This window comes from Peromyscus maniculatus, chromosome 21 (assembly GCF_049852395.1).
Source record: "Peromyscus maniculatus bairdii isolate BWxNUB_F1_BW_parent chromosome 21, HU_Pman_BW_mat_3.1, whole genome shotgun sequence".
Lineage (NCBI taxonomy): Eukaryota > Metazoa > Chordata > Mammalia > Rodentia > Cricetidae > Peromyscus > Peromyscus maniculatus.
The window spans coordinates 39,728,635-39,746,207 of record NC_134872.1 but is presented as its reverse complement, the minus strand read 5'-3'; the positions used below and the strand labels follow the sequence as shown (position 1 = coordinate 39,746,207).

General features: G+C 40.5%; 1 protein-coding gene across 2 annotated transcripts in view; it reads right to left on the bottom strand.

Moving 5' to 3' along the window:
- Tmem131 (transmembrane protein 131) overlaps positions 1–17,573 on the bottom strand; it is a 161,858-nt gene that overhangs the window by 116,151 nt on the left and 28,134 nt on the right. For both annotated transcript variants that reach the window (XM_076557484.1, XM_042266420.2), the window contains exon 2: positions 4,796–4,857. In XM_076557484.1, coding sequence (XP_076413599.1) covers positions 4,796–4,857 — 62 coding nt within the window. The remainder of the gene's footprint in view (positions 1–4,795; positions 4,858–17,573) is intronic.

Genomic DNA, 17,573 nt, shown 5'->3' with positions numbered 1-17,573 from the left:
CCCTAAGAGTATACACCGATTTTAAAAGTGCACAAGGAAGGCAAAGGACTTTAGGACAACCAAAGGACATACATGTGCGGGCTCACACATGCATACTGAGGCCGGGAGCTACCTTGGCTGTTACCTCTAGAAAGTCATCACCTTGTTTTTTGAGACAAAGTTTCTTACTGAGACTTGAAGCTCACTGATTAGACTAGGCTGGCTGGCCAGTGAGCCCAAGGATCCTTTTGTTTCTACTCCTCTAGCACTGGGCTCACACATGCATGGCATCATGCCCAGCTTTCTTATGTGGGTGCTGGGGATCTAACTGGGCTCTGATGTTTACTCTACAAGTACTTTACTGATGGAGCTATCTTCCCAACCCCATAATCTGGTTCTTTAGCAAGACACAAAACATACTAAATAGAACAAAAACTGACAGACTAAACTGCATGAATAAATAATTTCTGTTCATTTGAAGACACAATTACCTAAGTCAAAAGAACAACCCATCAAGTAAGAATAAATATTAGTCAATACATATAACCACTAAAGGTTTAAATAATGAAATTAAGTTTGTTGCTGATGGATCAGGGTCCCAGTAAAGAGTTTGTATCTGAATATCTATAAGGAGTTTCTACCAAACAACAGAAAAACCCAGAGATATGACAAGAGAGACAGAGACAGAGCATACATGAGAATGAAAATAAACAAACGCACTCACTTAATGGAAATCAAGGAATTCCTGATAATGGGGTTATAAACTGGAACCACCACTTTAGAAAACTACCGGCACTGTCTACTAAAACCAAAGACACATGATGGCTTGACAGATAGGCATCTGCTGTCAAGATCGACTGTCTGGAACCAAAGGGCAGGAAGAGCATCAACTCCCACTAGTTGTCCTGCCTTTCACAAACACCCCCACATACACACACGCAAAACAAAACATGAAGAAAACACTTCAGCTGAAGACACATCACCATGACCCAGTAACTCTACCTTACTCTATGAGAAGCACATTTATTAAGAGAAAGCATTATTCATAATTAATAGCTGAAAACTAGAAGCAAGTAACCACAGAAAGGATACACAAATTGAGCATATCCATACATTGTGGAAATTGCAATTAAAACAAGTTTTTCATTCACATAGAAAACTTAGAAACATAATTCTGAGAAAAAGAAGCCCAAAACAGTACAAATAACAACTTGAAACCACACATGAAACTACAGTACTTACAGCTTAAGGCTCAGACAGTTAAAATTACAGGAGAAGGAAACTGCCATGAAGTGAATGGCCAATTTTGGAGGCCACTGGCTAGGAGGGAACATGAGAGGTACTTCTGTCAGTTCTGACCTGTTTCTGCTCTTAGCATTTAAACTGGGTGGTACGGACATACTGACTTGCTGTCCAAATCCCCCACTACATTTTATGCACCTATGAATTATAGCTCACAACGGACCCTTCAAAAGTAATTTAAGTGACTAGTTAAAAAAAAAAAAAGATTAAATTGTATATGCTTCACCCATGAAGGTGCTAGAACTACACTCCAACATCTTTTTTCTTTTCTTTTTCTTTTTTTGGTTTTTTGGTTTTTTGAGACAGGATTTCTTTGTGTAGCCCTGGCTATCTATCCTCACTCTGTAGACCAGGCTAGCTTTGAACTCAGAAATCTGCCTGCCTCTGCCTTCCAAGTGCTGAAATTAAAAGCGTGTGCTACCAACACCAGGTTCACACTCCAATATCTTAAAATTCTGTTTATTCTTTGATAGAATAGTGACAAACATACAGAGCGGGCTCATTTTCCCTTATCTTTTCCTTTGCTTATATTTATTTGCTTACATGAGAGTTAAGTTAGAAAGGGGATTAATGCTTATAAATGAGAAATGTTTTATTACTTCATCTTATATTTCAAAGGAACAAGATGGGAGGAACCATTCTAATCAGTTAGGATGGAATGTTGTATAAAATGGGCAGCCACTGCATCCTATCGTGCTGAGTCTTAATGTAAACTTCCTGTTGTGATGCAAATTTCTCTGGGTCCCTGCCCATCTTAGGAATCCTTTGGTCTTCATGGACTCTGTAGTAAATCTAAGCAGCCTGGCCAAACAGGAGGGACAGGAGGGACAAGGGCTAAAGTGCTGCTAACTACAGAGATTACAGGCTAAGGGGTCATGATTTCTAGTGGTAATCGAAGGGGTGCATCTGAGAAACTGCACATGTCTTGCGCTACAGGAAGCATTCTGAAAAGGTACGGTGGGGAGCTGGGCTAATTGGATTGCTGCTCTAGCAACTGAACACTAAACAAGTTACCTGTTGTAGAGTGTTATTTTAAGGTGTGTCACTTTTGTTTATGTGGCATTTGTTTGCTGTGTCAAACTGTGTTCCTGTGTCTGTCTAAAACCCCTGACAGGCTAATAAAGAGCTGAATGGCCAATAGCGAGGCAGGGAGAGAAATAAGTGGGGCTGGCAGGCAGAGAGGATAAATAGAGGGAGAAATCTGGGAAGAGAAGAAGTAGCCAGAGAAGGAGGAGGACTCAAGGGGCCAGGCACCCAGCTACACAGCGGGCACAGAGTAAGAAACAAAGAAATGTAAACAGGAACAGAGAAAGATAAAAGCCCAGAGGCAAAAGGTAAATGGGATAATTTAAAGTTAAGAAAAGCTGACGAGAATAAAAAATGTTCTTAAATTAAAAAAAAAAAAGCTGGTGAGAAACAAGCCAAGCTAAGGCTGGGCATTCATAATTAAGAATAAACCGCCGGGCGGTGGTGGCGCACGCCTTTAATCCCAGCACTCGGGAGGCAGAGGCAGGCGGATCTCTGTGAGTTCGAGGCCAGCCTGGGCTACCAAGTGAGTTCCAGGAAAGGCGCAAAGCTACACAGAGAAACCCTGTCTCGAAAAAACAAAAAAAAAAAAACAACAAAAAAACAAAACAAAAAAACAAAAACAAGAATAAACCTCCATGTGTGAATTATATGGGAGCTGGGTGGCGGGCCCCCCAAAAGAACAAAAACAACAGTTCCCTTTTATGCACTTTATTTTCCTTAGCTTTATAAAGTAAAGAAAGCAAGATTTTGATTGGTCTTTGAGTTTGGAAAATTTTACTATCAAATTAACAATTACTATGAGCCAAGCCATGCCAAAGTAACATGAAGGTGCATAACTCACTGTACACTGCACTCAACATTTTCTGCAGGAGTCTTGGTAACCTTTTATTGTGGCTGAGATAGCAACACACGCCACCATAGTAAAACTATTTCCTGTAATGTCTTGATCTAATTTAAATTTTTACTTTCTTGCCTTTTTTATAAGCTACAGGAATGTCCTTTCAGAATTATTAGTCAAGTACAGTAGTTCACCTGTAATCTCAGCACTCAGGAGGCTGAAGCAAAAAAAAAAACATTATGCCTAGTCTTTTTTTTTTTTTTTTTTGGTTTTTCAAGACAGAGTTTCTCTCTCTGTGTAGTTTTGGTGCTTGTCCTGGATCTCGTTCTGTAGCCTAGGCTGGCCTTGAACTCACAGAGATCCGCCTGGCTCTGCTGGGATTAAAGGCGTGCCCCCCCACCCATGCCTAGTCTTCAAGCGAGTTCCAGGCCAACCACGGGCTACAGTGTGAGGTCCTGTCTCAGCAGATTTCAGTCATTTAGTTAGACACAAGGAAAAATGCAACATGTGCCACTGAAAGAGTGTACACGCCGGCTGGGCTCCACAGTGAGTGAGACCTGTCTGAAAACAAGCCCACAGCGCAGTACTGACAGATGCTCACACTGGGATCTTGGGCAGTTCACTTCACTTAAACCTCGATCTCCCTTGAACATAAAATAAGAGAAATATTATCAGGAATGCTACCTGACAGCATGGTGCCTATCATCATTATGGCAGGTAAGTGATGACAAATATCTTCTATGTCAAATCTTAGGAAAAGGCAGGAAACAGCCATAAAAACCAGAGCAATGATGTGTAACCCACAAGGCTCCAGTGAAGGCTTCCAAACCCATAGTCTCACACATGGTCCTGGTTAAACATACTGGGTCTTAAAACACATGGATTCTTTTTTAAAGGACCTGTCAGGAGAAGGGTGGAGATGGGAAGGAAACACACAGAGGGTAGGGGTGAGGGTAATCAGAATATATTGTTTACATGTATGAAAAGGTCAAAAAACAAACTTCATAAAAAAATCAGAGTTGCAATGGACACAGTGGCACATGCCTGCAAGTCTGAGGCCTTCTCAACAGAACAGAACAAGAGGAAACAAGTCCGACTGTTAGTGAAGATGCCTTTTCAGCTCTGCCGCTCTTGTTCTGCAGCCGACAGCGTGAATGAGTTCTCAGACAGTAAGTGAGCTAGGTTTGAAAGGAAGGCCAGAATACGATCAGGCTCCACATCCTCATCTCATGCCTAATATTAAGATAGAGCTCAGCGTGACAAGTAGAGGACACCCAGACCCAAGACCAAAGGCTTCCACTCTGCACACAAGTTCTTTTCTAGGTAAACGCTGAGGTCCCACACACTGAAGCAGTGTTCCCTCAATGGCTAATGATGGGGGGTGCTTACAGACTCCACTCATCTGACCTAACCGCCACACCCTCATATCCACAGGACACACTTACACACACTATAACCTACTTACCTATACCCTCCACACTACAAGGAGATCACTTTTTAGAGAAATATTTACTCTAAATGGTAGTTCCAGTAGGAGGTTTATGTAATACCTCCATTGACTATCTACAGTTGATAAAATGTACTTCAGAAAAACCATTACATTTTTTCAAAGAAAAATAAGAGTCATATATTACCCAAGAAAATTACCTGTAGTAGCCCTCCATCGTCAAAGCGCAGTACTTCTATTATGCTCTCTGACTGAATGAATGCTGTGAAGGAAATAAAAAACAAACATCACTGGCAGGAACAGAAATCCAATTTCAATCAACTTTTACCTTGAAGTAAATACAAGTCTACATTTTAATATACTGCTTACTAGGGGGTGTAGACCAATGGTAGAGCATTTGCTTAACATGTGTGAGGACCCTAGGGGCAATGCTGGCATCCAAAACAAACCAATGAGACATTGCTTGTTCGAGAGTAATGGTTATGAGGAAAAGAAATTAACTCCTCAGAACTTTAGCAACTTCAAAATGTTTTGCTATGTACTTGTGATTTATACTAGTAGCAAGACAACTTCAATAACCCAGCTGTGCAGGCTGCCTTCAAAGTATCTACCCCTGCTGTGTAAGAAAGGCAGAGCAGTCAGATTCAACTGGCTGCAGAAGATCACAAGCACGTGGGCATTTATTTCACCTAAACTGATCAGCTGGAATTCTGCACCATCCTCTCTTCTACAACGACAATAGGCCTGGGGGTGGGCAGTTAGAGGGAACTTGGTAAGTAAGTGGATAGGGAAAAAAAAAAAAAAAAAAAAAAAAACTTATCCATTGCAAGAAACAGTGCACAATAAACAAGGCAAAGACAAAATATGTAAAAGCCTTACAGCTGTTTTGTACAATATGGCAATGATGAGTTTGATATACACCAAAATCATCTGAAAGCTGTCCACGTGTAAATCTGTGTGAAATTCCTTAGAGCAGTTTTATTCATAACCATCTACTGTATTTACAAATGAACGACTCAACCTCCATGAAATAGGATGGTGGGGGGTAGGGGGCACAATTGGACCTGGAAATGAATAGAATCTAAGAGATGGAAGTCAAAAGAAACTAAACCTGAACTGTATGGCAGCCGGCCAGAAAGGCTGTTTCCACCGGAGTTAGAGATTCTGATGGCACTGCACTGGACCTGAGTAACTGAACACAGATGTGGTGCAAAGTGTGTCGGTCCTCGCAGCTAGACTTAGAGTTTACACAGCAGCACGAGGGGGGGTGGGTGGCGAGGATTACTCCTGTGGCAAATGCCTTCAATTTGGTGCTAATAGCATGAACTCGTGATTGAAAGACATGGATTACTACATACAGAAAGGCAGGTATGGAGGATGAGGAGCTGGATCAGCATTAAGACCAATGCAAAAAGATTCCACGCTGTAACCAAGGTTTTTGTTCAAGATATACAAGCTGACACAAAACTTAAACTCAAGCATCATAATATGCAACTATCAATGGTCCTAAGAACTCCACCAGCTCACACAGCCCTGTGCCCACTCACAGCAGAACTGTCTCAAGGCAGGGAGGGTGGGCCCGCCCCACCTCAGTCTGCAGGCAGCACCCTACTCACGGCACTAAGCCCAAGGGTACTCCTTGGGGCTTGGGGCAGCCGAGGCTCAAGCCCCTTTATTCTACATGCCACCAGAAGCCCTGGCGACAGGATTAAAACACCTTTTTCAAAGGAATAAAACTATCTCCATTTGAAGACTAGATAACTGTGTACATAACACCAAGGAGAAGGAAAGAAAAGGGAAAAGAATTACTTAGAGTAAGTATATTTAGCAAAGTTACAAATACAAACTCAAACCCCCAAACTGAATCACACTTCTATATATTAACATGAATATGTGGGAAGTTATCCAAATAAAATGAAATACTTAGGTACTGTATAGTACATGTCTACTAAAATCCACCAAAAGATGACAAAAGAAACCGAAGCCTGGATAACTAGTGGTGCAGTTGCGGGTAGGCTACCCCTGCTCCGGTAATACCCCCCACCCGCCTGGAAAGCAGCCCCAGTGATACTCAGTGGGTCAAAAATCAACGAGACATGATGCGGCTGTGGGGAGGGGGGAGGAAGGCGAGCAATTTGTTGGGAAAAGGGTTTAGCGTGAGTTGGAGGAGGTACAAGAGAGCGAGAGGGGCTGAAAACCCCAAATGCATTATCTACATGTATGAAATCACCAAACAATTTTAAAAATATTTTCAGATGGAAAATACTTAAAGTCTAAATGGGCAAACATACCACATTCATGGGCTGAAAAATGTAAATATGTCAAATCTTTCCAAAAGGATCCATGAGTTTAAAACAAATCCTATGAAAATCTCAGGACAGCTTTTCTTAACAGACTACCTGAGATGGTATCATGACTTTCAAAAGGTTTATGCCATTTATGAAAATGGCAAAGCCAAGGGCTTTGAAAATCCTTCCTTCCACAAAAAAGGACAAACAGTTTAGAGTGCTGGCTCACGTGTTAGAAGAGACCCAAACCACCCAGTGACATCTGTGGTGTTTACATGGCTCTGCTCCCATTCTCTTCTCTCTGGCTTTAGGGCAACTCTGCCCACAGTCACCTCCACAGTGGAAGCAGCCTGGCAGTCACTCGGGAGGTATCAGGGATGGCAAGCCTTGAAGGCTTGTTTCCAGAGAACTGCCTATGTGACCTGTGCACTGAGTCCCCATGAGGCTCCACCTGGACAGCTGTCTTTGATCTGACACAGAGCTGTCTCTCTGCAGAAAGGGCAGACCCTAGGAACATTGGTCAGAGAGACTCACCGGGTTTCAGTTCTGTTTTTAATCTAAAGACATTTCATCTTGAAGGGCACTGAGCTATTAGGGGAAACTATTTCTGACACGTTTACTAAAGCACTGGTCCTTGTTTTGTCATTGTAAAACACTTCAATGTAGCAACACGCCTAAGTAAATAAGCCTAAGAAGGAGGCAGAGAGCCTGGATGCTGCTCATCTGCACAGACATCCTTGTTACCTGCAAAAAGCACTAACTGGCCCTGGGAATAATTCAGGGCACACAACTCCCTGCTGGAATGCCAAAGACAGCTGCTAGCATATTCTGATTTCTCAGTATGAATCTGACTCTGTAGAACACTGGGAAGCAAGGCCTGCAAGCAGGAATGATGTGCAGGAGTCCCTCAGGCAGCAGAGAGCCTTGGCTTATATCCATCACCTGGCTGTACCGCTACCCTGAACATGACACCATAGGCCTTCCAGAACTTTAAAATCTTAAAACACGAATAAACATTGTCTTTTAAGGAAATAAGAAGTTTAGCTTTCCAATTTGCTCACATTTGGCTATACGAAGAGAGCCTCTGGAAACCACCACAATGACACGAGGGCCAGAAGCTGGAGAGGAGAGCAACACAAGTACTAAAGGAGACAAAAGGTGGGAAACCAGAGTGGCAACAATGTGACCTAGGCCTGAGCAAGGATCCTCCCTCTGGTACAAATGACAGCCTCAAGGAACACACTGTCTGGGGGGGACACAGTGGCAGACACCTGTAATCCTGGCAGAGGAAGAGATAGGAAGACTGGCCAATCTGAGGCCAGCTTGCTCTATAAGGGGAGTTCCAGATCACCCAGGCCCACAGACCGTGGCTCAAAAACAAAACACACACAAAAAATCCGTTTTAGAGCAAGACTATGAAAAGAGGGCACTAAAGATCCTGCAAAAGGCCAGGAGCAGAAAGCAAATCCCATCAGCACAGCCTGCAGCCAGGCCAAGGCACTATGGCTGGCTCCTTCCTATCAAGGAAGTGGGTCTCTGGGAACAAGAGTGACTGGAACCCAGCAGGCAGTCGGTTTTGCTTTTGAACTACAACACAGGCCCTTGCTTTGTTTGTTTGCTTGTTTTCTTTAAAAAACAAAAACTCTCATCTTGTAAATCAGGCTGACCTTGATTGAATACAGTCTACAGTCCAAGCAGCACTTGAAATTATGAACCTCCAGCCTCAACTTCTCAAGTGCCGGGATCACAAGTGTGTCAGGAGGCTCCGCTCAGTATTTAGTTGTGGGGGGAGTGGGTGGAATGAGGACGGTGGTTAGGATCAAACCCCTCCTCGTGTTACACATGCTCTTTACTAGTGAGCTCACCAACTCCACGCCCATAAAAATTCTTCAGTACTTCATGCAAGTGTGGTGGGAAAAATAAACAGCAAACGACAGAGCAACTGTGGTAAACTGTCAACAATAGGTCAATCTACTTGGAAAGCATGTTCTTCCCCACACTTCATTTTGACTTGTACAGATTTTTTTTTAAGTTTGAAATTATTCCAAATAAGGTTATACCAGGTGTGATAGTATACACCTGAAATTCCCAACTATGGAGGCTGAGAAGAATTACAAATTCAAGGTCAGCCTGTGCTATAGAAAGGGGGTGTAGGAGATGGAAGGGGAAGAAAAAAAGAGAAAAGGCACTTATGTAAACGTTAAAAAAAATCTAACATTAGATAGGAGATGTATTTTTATAAGACATATCAACGTGCAATAGATTCATTTAAGTATGCCCAGTGGGATACTTGTAACCAATGCTGGTTACAAATGTGACTGGTGTCCTTATTGTTACCACAAATTAACTGTGATGAAAATAATAAGCTTTTGACATATCTGTAACAGTTTGTTACAGTTGCCTAAAAAATGTCAGTTAAAGCTGGGCATGATGGCACACACCTTTAATCCCAGCACTTGGAGAGGCAGAGGCAGGAGGATCTCTGTGAGTTTGAGGTCAGCCTGAACTACATAGTGAGCTCCAGGACAGCCAAGACTGCATAAAGAGACCCTGTCTCAGTAAACAAAACCCAAAAAGTATCAGTTAAATGTTCCACTTGTGTCAATTCAGCCTTTAAAGAGGGATTTTTATTGTGTGTTATATAATATCTAATAATAAATAGTATGGCATGTGTCCCATAGCTATAATATCTGTGCTGCATAAATAAACACTATATAATGTATAAAATTACATTCTAAATGTAAGCAATTATTTATATCTTGCATAATTTTCCCCCACAACACCTCCTCCAAAAAAGACTGAAGAACTAGAAATGAAGAATAGCTTACACTCGAAGTAGAAGAAATAAAAAATAAAAAAATTGGGCTGAGGTACTGGTCAGTTGTACAGCATGTGCCCAACGTAACTGAGACTCTGTTCAGTACCACAAAAGAAAATCAACAGAACAGCAGAAAACGGAAAAAGCAAATATTACAAATGGTTTGTTTGTTTGAAAAAGAGTGGTAAAACGGACAAAACTTCTAGTAGACTAGATCGTGAAAAAAGAGACGATGTATATTATAAACCTAAGAAAGGAAAGCCAGGATCAACTATACTTTCCACAATCACGACAAGGCTGTTGAGTCAACAATGGTAATGATTCTGTTAATACAGTCAGCAACTCAGATTTGAATACAGACAAATTCCTCAAAAGACTCAAAATGCCAAAGGCACTGAGGTTAATTTGAATAGCCCCATATATACCAAAGACATTTATTTTGTAGTTAAAAGCCTTCTCACAAAAACAAAACAAAACAAACAAAACACCTCCAGGTCGACATTGACTCATGATGAGTTTTCCCAAATAACGTTTTTTTTTTTTAAAGATTTAAATTTCTTATTTTATGCGTTTAAGTAGTGTGTGTGTGTGTGTGTGTGTGTGTGTGTGTGTGTGTGTGTGTGTACTATGTACATGTCTGGTGCCCTTGGAGATCAGAAGAGGGCATCAGATCCCCTGGAACTGGAGTTACAGATGCTTATGAGCCACCATGGGGGTGCTGGGAAAAAACCATGGTCCTCTGCAAGAGCAGCAAGTACTCTTAAGTGTTAACCTTGTCTCTCCAGCCCCTCTCCCAAATATTTAAGGCAAAACAAACAAAACCAAAAAACTACATTAACTCTATTAGAAAATAGAAGAAAATAAAATCCTCATTTTATGAATCAGTGATCTCTAAACAAAGACATTAAGAAAAACAGAGACCATTACCATATCTGTGCAATCATATATGCAAAACTTTTCATCAAAATACCAGCAAAAACAATCCATCAACATGTAAGCACATCATGATCAAGTGTTTACCTAGAAATGCAGTACTGACTTAAGATGTTTAAAAGGCCAATGAGATGCTCAGTAGTTAAGGGTGCCTGGTGCAGGCCTGATGACCTGTCCACAAAGTTTCTTCTGACCTCCACATACCAACCACAGGCATTCCTCCGCTATACATACACATACATAATAAATAATTTTTTTTTTCAGGGCTGAGGACCGAACCCAGGGCCTTGTGCTTGCTAGGCAAGCACTCTACCACTGAGCTAAATCCCCAACCCCCATAATTAATAGAATTTTTAAAAATGTTCAAAATCTTAACAAGCTTTTTTGGGGCAAACATTTAAAAGAGGATACTATCATGTGGGAAAGCAAAGGACTTAAAAAAGCAGTAAAAAGAATTTGGAATAAAGACCAAAAGGGTGGATGTCTTGACTGTCTGCCCTTGCTACTTAAAGCCAGTCATTCTGACAGCTGTCACACTGACAAAGACAAAATCACAGACTTCAGAACACAGATACCCCATCTCACACCGTCAAAGGATTTTTGACAAAGATGTTGTGGCAATTCAATAGGGGGAAAGAATCTTTTCAATAAACCATAACGATAAAAATGGATTGCATATAGACAAGAAAATTCACAGGATTTAACATTTATAAACATCAACTTGAACACTAAAACTTAATGAGCTAAAATTCTAAAACTAGAAATCAACATAGAAGAAAATGTTAGTGACTCTGAGTTTTGAAGTTTTAATGCATGCACACATGCATGCACAACCATAAACTGAAATAAAAAGTCAAATATGATTAAATTAAAAAAAAACTTTACTCTTCTAAAAACTATAGTAAAAATCTAAACCACAGACTAGAAACTATTTGAAAAACATTCATTTGACCAAGAACTAAGATTTAAAATAAATAAATAAAGCTTTCAACTAAGAAAACTCAACTTTAAGATGCAGAGAAGATTTGAACAGTATTTAGGTAAAGACAGCATGAACGGCACACAGGAATAACCACAGGAAAAGACGCTCGTGTCTTGCTGGCCAGGCTGGGAGGGGCAGCACCGGTCATCCCAGTACCTACTTGGGGCGCAGGCAGGACTGTCCAGAGTTGGACTACATGAGACTTTGTCTCAAAAACAGACACCAAAGATCCCTAGGCACTAGAGGAACTACACACACTAGTCAAACAAGGCAAGACAAACTGCATACACGGTAGGATGGCTGAGTTTACAAACCTGCCAGGCTAGGTGTGGGCACTTTAACACCTGCCTGAGGGGTAAATGTGTAAATAAATGCCAACAGTGTAGCCACTCTGGAAAACAAGTTGTAGCTTTTGAAAAGCTTAAGTGTACGTCTATTCGCTGACATGCCATGACTAGGGATCTCTACAAGAGTGACTTCTTTACAGGAAACAGTTTCAGCCCATGGGCTCTTCACAGGCTGACAACTGTGTGATAACTATCCCACATCAGGATACTGTGTAGCAGTAAGAGAACCAGTGATGAAAACAATTTGACAGATGAATCACAAAATAATTACTATGTTAATTTAAAAATTTAGAATATACTAAGTAACCTAGAATGAGAGAAGACCAAAACTTGTTGCTAAAAGATCACAAAGAAACTGGGGAGAATGCTTATTTCCTTAACCACATGTGGCAGTAGTTTTCAGGGGTATTTACATGTGCCAGCTCAAAACTACACACTTTAAATGTCCCTCATTTGTTACTCGTTAATTGTATTTTGATATATCTATTTTTATAAAGTTGATATTCCTTCCCACATTCTCCACAGGATTTCTTTGGCTGGTGTTATGCAATAGTACTTCCCACTTCAGAAGTACATAACTATGTCTATTTGATAATGACAGCATCCACCACAGCCACTAAGTTAAGCAGTATCTTCTTTGTGAAATATTCAAACTTACAGCATGAGAACTCAAAAGGGAAAAAAAATGTGTGTGTGTGTGTGTGTGTGCACATACTTCCCAAGTCAACACTTAAACCACTGATAAAAGTGGTAAATGGACTAAAGTATTTCCCAATGAAAAATTATGGCAAAACAGCCGGGCGGTGGTGGCGCACGCCTTTAATCCCAGCACTTGGGAGGCAGAGGCAGGTGGATCTCTGTGAGTTCGAGGCCAGCCTGGGCTACCAAGTGAGTTCCAGGAAAGGCACAAAGCTACACAGAGAAACCCTGTCTCGAAAAACCAACCAAAAAAAAAAAAAATTATGGCAAAGCTGGATAGTCTATAAATTTTTATTTGGGAGGCTGAAGATGGCTCAGTGGTTAAGAGCCCTAGATGCCTTTTCAGAGGACCTAGGTTCATAATCCCAGCAACCACATGGTGACACACAATTATAACTCCAGTTCCAGGGGGATCAGACACCTTCTTCTGGCCTCTGCAGGCTCTGCATGCATGTGTAACAAAGACATACATGCAAGCAAAACATCCATAAATAAAACATCTATCCACATAAAAATAAATAAATCTTAAAAAATAAAATTTTACTTAAGCGGTTTTATAAATATTTTCAAATATAAAATTCAAAAGTCATATATTTAAAATGTACACCAAATGTGCATTATGCTTCCATTAACATGTTAGGCAAAGCTGGGTGTGGTGGCGCACGCCTTTAAACCCAGTACTTTGGAGGCAGAGGCAGGCGGATCTCTGTGAGTTCCAGACCAGCCTGGGCTGGTTCCAGGACTGCCAGAGGACACACACACACAGAAATTCTGTCTCAAAAAACTAAATAAGTAAAGAAACAAACAAACAAAACGTTAGTCAAACTTAAGAGTAGTAGTACTGTATTTCACAAACTGGCCCTTTCCTCTCCCTTTTAGAAGAAGACTGGAGTTCCGCATCCTCAACCAGCTGTCTAGTATCGACCATCTTCCTGTCTCTTCATTTCCCAACACTACTGCACTGCAGTAAAAAGTATCAGAGTGAGGTCTATTTTGGAGCTATTTCCCTTTGTGATATTGTTTTGATTTTTTTTGTTTAAGAACAAGGGCACCTCACAAATCAACTACAAGTTGAATTTAGAGGCAGAATGAGGCATGGGTCTGTTGACTGGTACAGTAGAGTATTTATTTTATGTATCACTATATGTATATATTCCTTTTTATGTACTCAAGATTCCGGTAAGTTTCTTACCAGCATGGAATAAAAACTGCTCAGCAATCAACCTACAATCAAAAACTAAAAATTTAGTTTTAATAGCCAAGGAGGTGAAGCTTAATTTTGATGTGCAAATGTGCTCGTGGCCCAAATTAGCAAGATGGGAACAAACGAAACTATATAACCAGTAAGTACATTCACTTCCTTCAGAACTCACTAATCACGTGTTTAAAAGTTACCAGACTTGTACTCTTTAAAGTTCAAAAGAAAGCCCTGAAGAACAGAAGCAGAGAATAGAATAAGCCAACAAAATTCTACCAACATTAAAGACTTGTATTTGAGCACAACCAGACATTTAAAACATAAAAACTGCTTTAAGTGAAATTAATGATCTAAGCAAGCAATTAGAAAAACATAGGCCTCGTTTAGGTTAACCATGTAGGTTCAATATTAAACTGAGAATGTGCTACAATAGAAAGAGATTAAAAGAATGTTTTAATTTCTTTAGTACATAGTATAAACTTTTAATACTATTAAACATATTTGTTAAATACGTGGCCCAATAATTTTATTCACTGTCAAGTCTTTCAATAGCTTATCTCTGATAAATTTTAAGTTAGAAGAATTGTTCAACAGAATCTTAAAATAAAACTGGATGCTCAAATGTGAGAGATTTTACAAAGAGAAAAAAAGTAAAATGCCAAGTTTGGTAGATTCCAAACTAGTAGTTTCAAATAAAATCTAAAACCCCAAACCAAAAATTCTATTATGCCCAAGTACTTAATGTTTCTTTGAAAAATAAGTTTTGGTATTACTATAAATTTCATCACCTTTTACTTTTGATTTCGTGAGTATAAAAAGCATCATTGTATTCTCTCCCTCGACTAGCCAGGCACAAATCCTAACTGACCTGCCCTGGTTTGCTTTTAAAAGCTTGGAGACACCAATTTTGATGTTGAGCACTAGCTATAAACAGAAAACACCAACTAACTCAAATGATAGGGCGGGGCAAGATTATTTTATGATCTCACTGATGTATGAGTCAATTATAAACTTAAATTTCATAGGTTTAAAATTCAGGGACATTCAGAGAAATTAGAAAAGAGGCTGCAGCCAGGCAGAATGGTTCACGCCTGCAATCCTAGCCAGCTCTCAGGAAGCTGAGGCAGGAGGATCAACAATTCAAGACCACCTTTGGAGATACAGGATCCTGTCTCAATAAACAAAACAAAAAAGAAAAGAAAAAAGCTACAATAATCAAATAATAAATTTACTAATCAACAAAACTAAACTGAAAGGGGCTGAGGATGTAGCTCAATAGTAGAATACGCTGGGCAGTGGTAGCGCATGCCTTTTTTTCCCAGCACTCGGGAGGCAGAGGCAGGCGGATCTCTGTGAGTTCAAGGCCAGCCTGGTCTACAGAGTGAGTTCCAGGACAGCCTCCAAAGCGACACAGAGAAACCCTGTCTCGAAAAACAAAAACAAACAAACAAACAAAACAGTAGAATACTTGCATACAATATGTTTCACCTCCATCCCAAAAAGAATAGAGCTGAGATCTAAAACACTGACATGTACATACATGGTTTATATATTTTCAAAAAGGGTGCCATAGTAATTTGATGGGTGAAAGTCTCCATTAATTGTGTTAGAACAGCCATGCAAATAAATAATGAATACTGACGTCTACTGAACACTGGAATTAGTTCAGAATACATTTCAGAGCTCAATAATAGTAATCAACTCCTAGCCTAAACTAGAAAGCACACAAAACCTTGTAAATCTTTGTAACCTTGTAGCTGGTGGGGGGGGGGGGGGGAGGTGTGGGGTGGGAGGGGTGGGAGAGGGGAGAGACTTATAAGACACAAAAAGTACAGAATCAAAAAGGAAATTTTGAACTTTATTAAAATTTAAAACATTTAGCCTGGCGGTGGTGGTGCACGCCTTTAATCCCAGTACTCAGGAGGCAGAGGCAGGCGGATCTTTGTGAGTTTGAGGCCAGCCTGGTCTACAGAGCGAGATCCAGGAAAGGCACAAAGCTACACAGAGAAACCCTGTCTCGAAAAACAAAACAAAACAAAACAAAAAATTTAAAACATTGATTCTCCAAAGGGATTGTTTATGGCAAGGCATGTGGTATAAGACTGTAGTCACAGGGACAAAAGGATTGAGTGTGTGAGGCCCAGAGTGACACTTTATCTCAAAAAACAGCCAACCAAAAATTAATTTTTTATGTGTATGGATATTCTGTTCACATGTATGTTTGTGTATCATGTGAGTGTCTGTTGCCTGCAGAAGCCAGAAGAGGGCATTAGATCCTCCAGAACTGGAGTTATCAGTTGTAAGGTGCCACATGGGTGCTGAGATTCGAACCCAGGTCCTCTGGAAAAGCAGCTAGTACTATTAACCACTGAGCCATCTCTCTAGCCCCACCTCCCAGCTTCATTCATTCATTCACTCATTCATTCATTTATTTTGGCAGTGGGGCTTCTATTTACTTATCTATCTATCCATCCATCCATCCATCCATCCATCCATCTATCTATCTATCTTGGGGGTGAGGTTTCTCAGTGTAGCCCTGGTTGTTCTGGAACTCGCTCACTCTGTAGACCAGGCTGGTCTCACCTCCTGCTTCTGCCTCCCAAATGCTCAATTAAAGGTTTGCACCACCACTACCCAGCTCCAATTTTAAGTAAAGAAAAAAATGAAAACACTAACCATATACTAGAAAAAGTGTAAACTATATATCTAATGAAAGATTCACATCCATGATATAAAGAACTTTCAAAAAGTAATAAGACAACTCAATAAAAATTGAGAAGACTTGACTGAAAACAAAAGGAATTCCATAAATTGCCAAAGTGCGCATGGAGAGGTGCCCCATCAGCCATTCACAAATGCAAGGACATACCTTACTAAATGACTAGCACCAAATGTGGACAGAGACGTCCTGCACAAAGTAGCTGTAACTCTCACACTGCTGAGGATGACTTGACAGTTTATTACAATTATCAGACAACACATCAATCTATTTTTAGGTGCTTACAAGAAAGGAAAATACTTTAAAAAATAGATTTTTAAACATTCATAAAAAATTTTAAATATAACAGCTCAAAAGTGGGAGAGAAACGCAACCAAACCAAAGTTCATTAGCAGGTGAATAAACATGAACTATCATACAGTGGGTGCCTTATCTACTCAGTAATAAACCGAGGAAACCCTTCCACGTAGCACAAATGTTTCAAAAGCTTATGCTGTGTGAACCAAGTCAAACCTCACAGATGCCATACTAAATGATCCTGTGAATCTGGAAGTCTAGACAGGGCAACAAGTTCAGTGACAGACAAGGGACGAGCAGCAGCCTGACCACTGAGGTGAAGACACTGGCTATGAAGAAGCCCAGGGAACTTTCAAGATGAGGAGACTTTGTCTAAAACGATGCTTCACGGCTGCATGTTTGTGAAGGTAACCCAAGAATGCTTGAAACTGGTGAATCTTATCGCATATTAATTACACCTATGAAGCAAATAAAAAGAGGAGGGAGGAAGGAAGAGAGGGATGCAATCTATAAAATGTCGTCACCATACTGGGTTTTTCCCCTCTAGGGCCTCATGCATAAAATGACTTGTTAAGGTCCTGTGGGAGACAGCTCTCAATCCCCTACCACAGCCTTCCTACTCTCTAGACAGACATAGCCGTCCCCTTGTTTTTGTCTGTTTGTATCTGTTATGTGCTCTATTTCAAGAGCTTTACTT